At 40.6% G+C, this 12,929-nt stretch overlaps 1 protein-coding gene across 1 annotated transcript in view; it reads right to left on the bottom strand.

The window, feature by feature from the left end:
* The window catches only part of LOC123725595 (uncharacterized), a 5,445-nt gene extending 1,816 nt beyond the window's left edge, over window positions 1-3,629 (bottom strand). The window contains exons 1-3 of the mRNA XM_045692033.1: window positions 3,102-3,629; window positions 2,730-2,756; window positions 201-488 (exon numbers count right to left, since the gene is read on the bottom strand). Of these exons, the coding sequence (XP_045547989.1) occupies window positions 201-488; window positions 2,730-2,756; window positions 3,102-3,159 (373 nt within the window). The 5' untranslated portion in view covers window positions 3,160-3,629. The remainder of the gene's footprint in view (window positions 1-200; window positions 489-2,729; window positions 2,757-3,101) is intronic.
* Between the last annotated feature and the right edge of the window lie 9,300 nt (window positions 3,630-12,929).

Genomic DNA, 12,929 nt, shown 5'->3' on the forward strand with positions numbered 1-12,929 from the left:
TTGTTACTTCACACTTAAGGATCTTGAGTCCATTACCTCATGCAGCGACAGTATGGGAAGTTAAGGAGATATAATACATTCCTTGATTGCTTCATGTAATAGCTTATAACAACACACAGTATGATAACATATCACAAGAGGAACATGGTAATGATGGCACAACAGTACATTGTTTACAACCATTCAAATAGTCTTCTTACCCTGAATTGTGACTGTTGAAGGCTCACTGAACATGGATCTAAACTGTGAACCTGTAGCACTGTACTGACATTGTATTTTGACCTCAGCTGGTGAACTCTGACCTGTCCACCTCACCAGTAGTGTTCCTGTGAGTTCCTGTTGACAGGGTGATGGTAGGGTGAATTCCACTTGCCCTTCCATTTTGAAGTAACACTCAGAGACAGATGGAGGAGTCTGACAGTTCAGCTGAACTGAGTCTCTCTCTTTGATGACTGCAGGAATCACTGTCAGACTGGGCTGAGGAAGATCTGTGACAGAGGGATGATGGAGTGTATTTTTTAATTGAATTATAAATTCATTTTCAATGTTTAACTACTCATACATATAATGTACCACTTAATATTATATGAGTTTGAAAGAGAAAACAATTAAGACACTGTTGTCTATTTAACAATAAACAATGAGAACCCGTGGCAGGAACAGCCCTTAGGAGGGAGTTATCACACAATAATCCTCGGCTTCGATGGGCATTTTGCTTTTGTAAAACGGTTGCCAACATTTAAACAAAAGATTAAGAACATGTCTTTCATTAAAGACGTATTATTGTTCTGAGTAAATGTGTTTTATTTTCATCCTTCCACCAGGACATATGCTCATTGTGGAACGTTGCTATATGGGCACAGCCAAACAACGGAAGTGATGGATTTTGTTCTGACCAGAACTGTCCCAGAGCGTGGGGAGGTGTGTCTGCGCTTGTACTGAAGCGGCAGGTGCGCAAGACCAAAAACTTTACTAGCATCATACATATCGGTGAATCGCTGTGACATATGAAATACAAGTGATAGTGTAATCAATCTGTAATAACTACGTAAAAAGGTAACGAACGTGTTAAATGATTGTGACGTACAGTCATATCCAGGTCCTGATTGGTCAACAAGCTTATTTTACGCTTCAAATAGTGTTATTTGACACATCAAACAGTGTTATTTCTCGTGTATCTTTTTTGAAATGCGAAGACCCAAATGGCATTCCATACATTCCAGTGCACGACACACTGACATCACGTACAGATGCGCGTGACTCTTGGCTGCAGTAAGAAAGCCATCTGCTCCCATTCAACATAGCCTAGATTTACGTTTTTATTACTTCTAAACAAAATAACCTTTTGGGGGGCTCTCCTACGCTAACAATGATGTTTTGATTCTTGCTTGAACAGTCACTAAGATTATATTTGGTTGTGATCTTTGGATGCAGCAAGTTGTTAGCTAGAATGCTAAACACTCACTGACATAGCCATAGGCTGTAGCAAATGATAGCCAAAGAGCCATTTTACTGGTTGAAGTTGAAGTTATTTTTAAGTATAATGCAGTTGATTTGCAATGATGACAAACATTATATTAAGCAGGACATTCATACGAGCCTTAAACTCCAATTATAATCCAAAAGTAGTGTGAAATGGACTCATATGCAACATGTAAATAGAGGCTTTTTTTGTGCTGTCACCACAGTGGATTGAGCAGTCAAATGGAATAGTGAATAGACTATTTTTTGTGTTTGTAAACGTTGCCGCACGAGGGCGATGCGTGCAACGTTTGCAAACACAGAAAATGGTCTATTCACTATTCCATTTGACTGCTCAGTCCACTATCTCATCAGCACAGCCAGGCAATTTATAAACTTGATCTCCACTGTAAAAAGCATTTAGATATTATATCCCATTTATTGTAGACTAGCATTTGGTTTTCAACAGCGGAGATTTGCATTAACCTTGCTGTCTGTCTCTGATATTTGCAACATTGTTTCAATATTGAAATTCGATCATCTCCAGCTGTCACATAGTAATGAACGAATGTGTCGGGATGAGACAGTCTGGCAGGTTTTCTAAGCCAGTCAAAATCACGAATCAGTATCATTTTTATGGATATATTCAAAGAAATGCCAATAGAAAAACACAAAATGCAGCTAGTTTACTGTCATTCCAGCTTCAGTTTAAAGTGCTTATGTTAACTGTGTACTGTAGTTGGCTAGCTCCTCTGAATAGTGTCCTGGAGAGAGAGCACATTTTCTATGCCAGGCGAAATCTCGCATCGAGTCATTAGCTCATTGTTATGGATGTATCCCCCCCAAAAAATCTGTAGAAAACAGCTTAAACAAATGCAAATACAGCTTCTTTGCTGTTATTCTGGCTGCACTGTTTGACGTGACTGTGTTAGCCGAAGTTGCCTAGCTAGAAAGCAAGGGATAAGAACATTGACAGTCATCCTGGCAACGGAACATTTAGAATGATCCACCAGCTGGCTTGGGTACCAACCCTAGATTTGTGTCGGGACTACACGGAGTATACCAAACAGTCGGGGCATGGATTTTACAAAGTGTCGAAAGCATTCCATGGGGATGCTGACCAATGTTGACTCCGATGAATTCATCAAAATAACGTTTTTATTGAAAATATTTCAATCACTACTTGAATATTTTGGTAACCCGTTGTTTTGTCTGGTAGCCCAAAATGTTCCATAATGCAGCTTTAAATTCATAATAATGCTACTGACCTTTGGCTTTGAGGTACTGGAAGGTATCTAGACATAACAAAATGGGTCATTATCATGCTCTTTTAGCCATTATGAAAAATAAGAAAACATGAGATGGGAACACTTTACACAAGCTGGCGAAGCAGAATAGCCTGGAATGCATTCACAGCCATGTTATCAAGCAGTGGTCATTCTTATCTGAACAAAATGTACAATAATGACAGAGAAATATAAATTAATAGGATGATCAATGGAATAAGACACACTTATTATAACCATAACATGTTGAAATATTAAGAGTTTCTAAAGTAAAAGACTAAAAGAGGGGAAAGAAGAATGGAATATCCTGTAGCACAAACAGATGATGGAACTTGGAACGGAAAAATAACTCACCGAAAAGGAGGATGAGCAAAAACAGACGACCAGCCATATCAGGGATGAACAAGGTCATTATTTAGACAGCTACATACATACTGTTAGTCTGACTTCACAGAAGATGGTGGCTGTGACTGGGACAAAGAATAAATGTTTCAATAGAAAAGCAGATGTGGAGCTTGTTCACAGGAAAACCACATGTCTCATATGACAACTGTGGGCTAATGTCATGTTGCAGAGGACAAAGAGGCTGAACATTCAGAATCATTTATCGGTCATTATTTTTAAGTTCTCAAGCTATCTGTCTTTAACAGATGTTATTTTGTATCATTATTGCCGACAATTCGATTTTTAAAACCAAACTAACTTGTCTGTATGAGAAAAATATTTATCTTCTACTTCCATATTTAATTTATGTTTGGTGAGTCATGTTTAATAATATGCCAGAGCAGTGAAGCTAAACTGATAAACGCAGTAAAGGAAAGGATGGAAGGAAGGAAGGAACGGAGGAGAGAAGAAGAAGCGAGTTCACACTACTCGGACTGATCAGTTTACCTTGAATGCTCTAACTGGTACCTAAATGTCATGGTACCTAAATGTCAGTGTCTGTTCATGTAAACTTTGTGCGTTGCGGCGGTATTGCTTGAAGTGCATAACATTGAACGTGTGTAGGCTGAGAATGCAGTTGCTGTTTTTATACTAACATTTTTATATAGCCTAACTTTGAGATTAACCGTTTGATCATGCCTCCTAAAAAAAAGCAGCAGCCGCCGAAGAAGTAACTTCATCTTCTGACGTGCCCATAAATATGAAAAAGTGTCGGGAAAAGATAAATCAGGTTTGTAAAACCATGTGCGGTTTAAGCCAATTTGAGTAGCCTAATTTTATGGCTATTTGGTTAGATTACGGTTGATACATTTGTCAATTTCATTGTTAGAATCCAGCAAAGCACCTGCTGTGGCACGGAAACACCCTCTTCATCCACGTACGATGGTGATGGTTAATGAAGCGCTGAAGGATTTGGACTCTCGAAAGCGGGTCTAATCGCAGGCCATTCACGGCTACATAACAGAGAAATATCCATCTTTGGACCTGGTGAGATTGAAGTATTCCAAGAATCCAAGATGGCGTAGCAGTCGGACGTGTGTTTGTCTTTCCCATGTAAACAATTGGTCTCATCGTTTTTTGAATATATTTTAATCTCACTTTCCACCCACGATCTAAATATACTTTCCTGCAACCCGCCCCACCCAATGTGGTACGAATCTGCTATTTCTATACGTTATAACTGGAACCTTCATCAGAAGCTAACCAGCTAACTAGCTAGTAGTCACTGTTAGCCACGGCTAACCGTCTTCACCTTTAGCTCGGTCACCAGCCAGTTATAGCTCGGTCAATACCTGCCAGTCTGCACAGCGCAATATCGGACTGCTTTTCTCCACCACATCACCGGATTCCTGCCGCAAGCTCTGGGCCATTACACCGGATCATCGCAGCTAGCTTGCTGCAATCGTGTGGCTACCGCTGGCTAATGCACCAGTTAGCCTTGAGCTAGCCTCGAGCCAGGCCCATCTACCAGCTAGCCGAAGAGGTATACACACTAATTCGTGGGCTACAATACCTCTTTTGCCAATTTGCCTGGACCCTTTATTGCCGACAGGGAGCCCCGCCGATCCATCACGACTGGTCTGCCGACGTAATCGTCCGATGTGGTTTCAACAGGCTTTCCGTTGCGTTGTCACCGAAGACCCATCTGCTAGCCCCGGCACGCTAGCTTTCTGAATGCCATGCCTCCCACTTGCCTAGCATAGTAGCGACTACCGAACGGCTCCCGGACTCACATATTGCTGCTCCTTGGATCCTATGATCACTCGGCTACACATGCCTCTCTCTAATGTCAATATGCCTTGTCTTCTGCTGTGTCGGTTAGTTATTGTTTTATGTCACTGTAGAGCCCCTAGTCCAGCTCAACATGCCTTAGAAAGCTCTTTTGTCACACACCCCACACATAGGGTGACCTCATCTGACTTAGCTGGTGTCTCCAGAGATGCAAGCTCTCCCATCGTTACACATTCCTAGGTTTACCCCCACTGTCCCCACATCCTACAATACCCTTGTCTGTACATTATGCCCTGAATCTATTCTGAAGCCCGAGCCGTGTCTGAATTCTGGCTTAGGAAGGCCACCAAAAATTCTGAAATTTCCATCCCCAACTACAAGATTTTCCGTCGAGATTGAACTGCCAAAGGGGGCGGAGTTGCAATCTACTGCAGAGATCTGTCATACTATCCAGGTCTGCGCCCAAACAGTTCGAGCTTCTTCTTTTAAAAATCCACCTTTCCAAAAATAAGTATCTCACTGTTGCCTAACTATTGATCCTCAGTGGCTAAATATGTTCTCTGGTGTATTTTGAACATTGACAACAGGCTCCCTTGGTTGGATATAAAAAAAGTTATTTGTTTTTTGCCTCTTGGGCCCAGCCCCTGACTCACATAATTGACCAGTCACATTTAGTTATTATGCAGTTTATTATGCAGTTACCCAATCAAGGCAGGGCCCCCCATTTACCCACATGGGGACCATACCTCTCCTCCTTCTATCTGGTGATTAGCATAGTGGCAGCAGGAAGCTGTCTACACTCATTGATAGCGGGCTCCAGAATCCTCCTGTGGTTTGCGGTTGCAGTAAAAATATATACTACATATCTAATATGTACTGTTTAATGTATGTATATATTTGTGACTTTTTTCAGCCTTCTGGGCCCAGGGGCTTCAGCCCCGGGAAGCCCCTTTGTTAAGCCGGCCCTGGACGTACCCCAACAACAGAATGGTGTGGGCATATACCTGTTATAAAAAATATTAAATCAAGTATACTGCTGATTGGCCACCTCAGCCAATGACCCAACATGATATAATGTTTAATGAGGAAATGGCAAGCATTATCGAAACTGTCTGTTTTTGTTACAAGTTCAGATGTTTTTTTTGTGTTGTTTTATTTCAAATTATGCTTTGACTACAAATACTAGTATAGGATTAGTGATGGGGAAACAAAGCTTCCATGAGCGTTGAGATTTTCCAGCTAATTGTCTGAATTAGGTCAAATTCTCAAGGCTTTGATCAAGTGCACACTAGTGGCACCTGCTGGTCTAAAGAATATAGAGCAGCCAAATTATTATAGATTATGTCCCAAACCCCATAGTGTGTGCAGTGTAGCCTTTTTGTCTTCTACCAATCAGGTGGTTGTTCGACGATACGAAGCTTTGGACGTCAATGATCATGTGCTTCTGATAAAGTGATGCAAGCATCAGCACACTGCGATTTCAACGCATGCCTCAGAGCTCAGGCATCAAACGTAACATCACTATACAGGATGAATCCACAACATTATTTGGGTACGAATTAACACAATATAAACTTTTTTTTTAAGTGAGATCTCCACTGGATAGTTACTTCAATAGGCTACTTGTGGCAACTAGGCTTTGTTAACCCAAGTAATTAAATCTGAGCTACTCCCATTGCAATGGAGGACATTTAACATTGCTCATTCAATGACCTGTATGGGTATCTCACTTCTCCTCATGGTGTCCATGATTGCATACATACACACACATCACTAACTCTTGTCTCTAGAAGCTGAGAAAAAAAAGCTACAGCCAAAAAGCAGAAGGAGAAACCTTCAGAGGCAAGTGTGGTTTCAGTAATGTTCTGACTATTGGCATTGTTCAAGTGGTTTTGGTGTATAGGGACTCTTTTTACACTTTTGTCATGGGTACTGTTCCCTATTTGGGCTTTATCATGGTAAAATTGAATCTCAAATTTTAAATGGGGGATTGCATTGCAAACCTGTCATTTTCATCTTTCAGGATGCAAAACTCAGGAAATCCGCAAAAGCATCTGCTTCCAAGGTGCCCCCTGCTAAGAAGCCCAAGTCGAAGAGGACAGTGGGGAAGAGGGGACAGCTGAGGATCAACCCAAAGCACAGAAGACTACCAAGGGTGAAGGGGCAGCCAAGAAGGGTGTAAAGGCCAAAGCTTTCCAGAAGCCTGCAGAGGGTGATGAAGGGGACACTGCTGCTCCTGAAGCTAAAACCCCAGGGAAACGAGGCAATGGGGGCAGCAGCAGAATGACTGCACTCCTTTTATCCACTTTATATGTTTTTAAATAAAGCTGTTTTTGTACTACTTGTTTGTGGCATTTAAGTGTAGACCTAACTGCTGTAAAATGTAATCTCCACTTTTCCTGTAGATGTAGATAAGTGTTGATGGTGGCTAGGGGTTTGTAAAGATGTTTAATGATTCACTGATGCAAGATATATATATATATATAAATCTGTTAAGTTCTTATTTCTTGCACCTGCTTAATCAGTACCCTCTTCTGCCAGATTAATTACATCACCAGTACAGTGACTTCCCGGTTCCTGGAAAATGTTGATGGTTAAGTTGTTTTCTATACAGTCAGGACTTTGTTGTTCATCCACCATAGGTTGATGACCATGGCACGATTCATTGGGATAATCTGGTACAGTGAGTGTGCAGATGGTTGAGATCCATCTGAGCTTGGAACACACTGGACATGACATCTTGGTACCAGTCTCCTGAGGGACGGCCCTGATACTGGTTTTTCACTGTTCTCTCCACCATGGAATTTTTGATGCTGCTGGTTTGTGGTAGCATTCTTTCTTTGCAGTTATAACTAACCATCTCAAAACAAACATTTCCCATAACTATGAAGCTATGGGAAATTATTCAAAACTAGTCTGTTATGGGTCAGTGCCCACAATGGTGCAATGCAACATGTTGTACCACTTCAGTTTGTCCACATGGGGGTGCAAGAACTAATTGGGTCTTCAGTTTGATATTCAAAGGTACCCAAACCAGAGCATTGCTGTCCGCTGGTGCTCCTGGTTCTTTATTCCCTGGAAGTTTAACCTCTCTAGGGTAGGGGGCAGTATTTGCACGGCTGGATAAAAAACGTACCTGATTTAATCTGGTTATTACTACTGCCCAGAAACTAGAATATGCATATAGTTATTGGCTTTGGATAGAAAACACCGTAAAGTTTCGAAAACTGTTGGAATGGTGTCTGTGAGTATAACAGAACTCATATGGCAGGCAAAAACCTGAGAAGATTCTGACCAGGAAGTGCCCTCTCTGACAAGATCTTGTTCTTCTTGTCTCTGTTTATTGAAGACTGAGGATCTTTGCTGTAACGTGACACTTCCTACGGCTCCCATAGGCTCTCAGAGGCCGGGAAAAAGCTGAATGATGTCATTCCAGCCCCAGGCTGAAACACATTTGTGCTTTTGGCAAGTGGCCGATAAGAGGATAATGGGCTTAGGCGCGTGCACGAGTCGATCCCGTGCTTTATTTTCTTTCGTCTATTTACCTAAACGCAGATTCCCGGTCGGAATATTATCGCTTTTTTACAAGAAAAATGGCATAAAAATTGATTTTAAACAGTGGTTGACATGCTTCGGATTACGGTAATGGAATATTTAGATTTTTTTTGTCACGAAATGTGCCATGCTCGTAATCCTTATTTACCATTTGGATAGTGTCTTGAACGCACAAACAAAACGCCGCTGTTTGAACATAACTATGGATTATTTGGGACCAAACCAACATTTGTTATTGAAGTAGAAGTCCTGGGAGTGCATTCTGACGAAGAACACCAAAGGTAATCAAACTTTTCTAATAGTAAATCTGAGTTTGGTGAAGGCTAAACTTGCTGGGTGTCTAAATAGCTAGCCCTGTGATGCCGGGCTATCTACTTAGAATATTGCAAAATGTGCTTTCACCAAAAAGCTATTTTAAAATCGGACATATCGAGTGCATAGAGGAGTTCTGTATCTATAATTCTTAAAATAATTGTTATGTTTTTTGTGAACGTTTATCGTGAGTAATTTAGTAAATTCACCGGAAGTTTGCGGTGGGAATGCTAGTTCTGAACGTCACATGCTAATGTAAAAAGCTGTTTTTTGATATAAATATGAACTTGATTGAACACAACATGCATGTATTGTATAACATAATGTCCTAAGATTGTCATCTGATGAAGATCATCAAAGGTTAGTGCTGCATTTAGCTGTCTTCTGGGTTTTTGTGACATTATATGCTAGCTTGAAAAATGGGTGTCTGATTATTTCTGGCTGGGTACTCTGCTGACATAATCTAATGTTTTGCTTTCGTTGTAAAGCCTTTTTGATATCGGACAGTGTGGTTAGATTAACGAGAGTCTTGTCTTTAAAATGCTGTAAAATAGTCATATGTTTGAGAAATTGAAGTAATAGCATTTCTAAGGTATTTGAATAACGCGCCACAGGATTCCACTGGCTGTTACGTAGGTGGGACGATTTGGTGCCTAAAACAAATCATTAACTTTGCAATCTCATGGTCATTTTTTATAATTAGTATTACCCTATGTCATTCTTCTACCATGTTCCAATGCATCATTTATCATTTATTTAAGATAGGTAATCATTGAATATAATTCAAACAATTGCAGTGCTGCTGTTCACATGTATTCTTATAACAAGACATGGGCTAGTTGTAAAACACAGTATGTAATGTGACTGACGCAGAACCTACATCTCCATGTAAATGCAACTGGTATCTTAGTGGAAGACACACGAAGAATGCAGTTTGAACTCCGCTTCACTGTCAGTAATTACACTCCTCTTTTATTAATAACATACATGAGAAGAATAGTAAACTAACAAATGAAAATGGCAGACACTGCTCTTTGCTTTGGTATTACCCTGCCATTTGCAACATATCATACCAAGGAAGAAGGCAGTAACTGCTGTTTAAGGGTCAAAGGTCATGTCAGAGGTCAGGGTCAACGTGAATAAAATATTAACTAATAGTAAGGCAACAGATCACCACATCTCAAATGATCTCCTCAGAATTCATTTGGCTGGACAATTAAAAAACTTGGAAGCCATTTTTCTCAGTTCCACGCTGTGAGTAGTTACTGCCTTTTTGCTTGGTAGGGCAGAATATTAATTTCTAAACATAATATATACATATATCATAACCATTGCATAATCAATTCCTCACCTTTTCTGGCCATGAAGAGTTCACATTCACGAAGTAACCATACGACAAATTACCATGCACATCTCATTTCATTGGGCCTATTAGATCTATTACAGGATATTACATCATTTGTTTTTGCTCTATGCATCCGAAAGGGAGCATGGTTGATAACACAGGTCTACAGTAGAATTTGTCAATTGAACAGACAGTTGATCTTTTGCATTGAAGTGTGTAGACTGCCACTGCAAGTAGGCCTACTTTAGTTTTCATAATTTTTTAGAGTAGGCAATATTTCAGAATTCGAAGGCAGTCCAGCATATTCAGGCAAAAAGCAAACATTATTGAATGCAAACGATCTGTTTACATGTCCAAAACAGCAAAGGTCACTGCAAAAGAAAACATTTTGCCACCTCCAAAGACTCAGCTGGTTTAAGGAAGAAATTCACTATCATTGTCCAAGACCAAGTCAAGGCTAAGTGAAAATGGATCCCAGACCGAGACACTCAACATGGGGTATCGAGACCGAACTCGAGACTAAGAAAAGGAAACTAAAAACATGGTGGGGATATTATTCATGAGAACAAACGTTCAAACATTTATATCGATTGGCATCAGTCAAAGTGCACGAGTAACATCATGTTAGTAACTACCCACTGGGCAAAAACTGGTTAAATCAACTTTGTTTCACATCATTTCAACCAAAAAAATGCAATGTGATTATGTTGAATCAATGTTATAGAAAACACTAAATCCAATAAAATTGGTGAAAGACCATATGTTCTTAATGTTTTGTATACTCAGTGTACAATATCCACATGAAATATGATCAAATTGATCAAATTAGACCCTCAATACCAACGATATAGCTGTATACAGTGTATATATTGTAGTGCAAGAGTTGGATCAGAGGAATAACTCACAGCAAAGGAGGATGATCAAAAACAGATGACGAGCCAGATCAGGGGTGAATAACGCAATGTTTCAGAGAAACAGACGATCACAAACTACATAATAAGTACCGTGTCTGTGACTGAGAGAATGCTTTTAATAGAGAGGAAGACGAGGAGCCTGCTCACAGGAAAACCACAAAGATAGTCCATCAACTGGTGTGATTAGAGGTAAATGTCTCCTGCTCCTAACATGAGCCCAAACCATTTGCTTATCTGTCAGAGGAAATAACTATATTTTATTCAGGCTTTCTTTTTAACTATACTGCACAATATAAAGCCGGTTTCATGTACAGCTGCAGTATATATTGCCAACATCCAAAAGCAAGAAATAAGAAACAGTCTTGCTGTGGCTCCATATGACTCTCCACATTGTGCATTAGAGGCAATATCTTTCCTATCTACTGTAGTTATTAGCTTAATAAGATAATAGAGGTGCAGATACATAAGCAGTAAACAATGACACTGAACATTTCCATGGAAATATAGCATGACAAGTGGGGTTTCATCACTTGTGAGATGCTTGTTGTAATTGTCAGAAGCATGAATACATTTCTCATATTGGTGTTTTTGGAGGGTGAATTTAGTTGAGTTTTTTTATATCTTGCTAAAAATATCTGGTAAAGTAGATTAATAGTTTCAGTTAGATGTATCTGAGGTTTGGTTCAACGGTACTTCTGTCAATCTCCTCAACACAACTAGTCTCTGAAATATGATAGGCTGAAGTGTCAGAAGGACAGGATGCGGTAAGAGTCTCGTCTAACTTTACACCCTACTGTGGTGTGTGTGTGTGTGTGTGTGTGTGTGTGCATGTGTGCACTCGTGCACCTGTTTGAGGTGTGGATACGTGAGAGCATACATGTACTGGTTGGTATGTGATCTGTAGACTGTCTGTGACTGCTGCAGGAGAATGTAGGCATCTTTGCCTCCCTCACATTAGAACTAACCACAATACAGATCATCTGTAAATTGTCCTTTGAATAATATTTTTAGTCCAGGACTAAGCATTTTCTGTCTCTGGGAAAATCAGGGGAGAAGGGCCTTGGTCCGGGAGGTGACCAAGAACCCGATGGTCACTCTGACAGAGCACCAGAGTTCCTCTGTGGAGATGGGAGAATCATCCAGAAGGACAATCATCTCTGCACCACTCCACCAATCAGGCTTTTACGGTAGAGTTGCCAGACGGAAGCCACTGCTCAGTAAAAGGCACATGACAGCCCGCTTAGAGTTTGCCAAACGGCACCTTAAGGACTCTCAGGCCATGAGAAACAAGATTCTCTGGTCTGATGAAACCAAGATTGAAGTCTTTGGCCTGAATGCCAAGCATCACGTCTGGAGGAAACCTTGCACAAAACCTATGGTGATGCATGGTGGTGGAAACATCATGCTGTGGGGATGTTTTTCAGCAGCAGGGACTGGGAGACTAGTCAGGATCGAGGGAAAGATGAACAGAGCAAAGAACAGAGAGATTCTTGATGAAAACCTGCTCCAGAGCACTCTGGACCTCAGACTGGGGCAAATGTTTATCTTCCAATAGGATAACGACCTTAAGCACACAGCCAAGACAACACAGGAGTGGCTTTGGGACAAGTCTCTGAATGTCCTTGAGTGGCCCAGACAGAATCCGGACTTGATCCCGGTCAAATATCTCTGGAGAGGTCTGAAAATAGCTGTGCAGCGACGCTCCACATCTAGCCTAACAGAACTTGAGAGGGTCAGAAAAGAATGGGAGAAACTCCCCAAATACAGGTGTGCCAAGCTTGTAGCATCATACCCAAGAGGATTTGAGGCTGTAATTTCTGCCAAAGGTGCTTCAGCAAAGTACTGAGTAATGGGTCTGAATACTTATTTAAATCTAATTTT

The sequence above is a fragment of the Salmo salar genome, chromosome ssa12 (genome assembly GCF_905237065.1).
Source record: "Salmo salar chromosome ssa12, Ssal_v3.1, whole genome shotgun sequence".
NCBI lineage: Eukaryota > Metazoa > Chordata > Actinopteri > Salmoniformes > Salmonidae > Salmo > Salmo salar.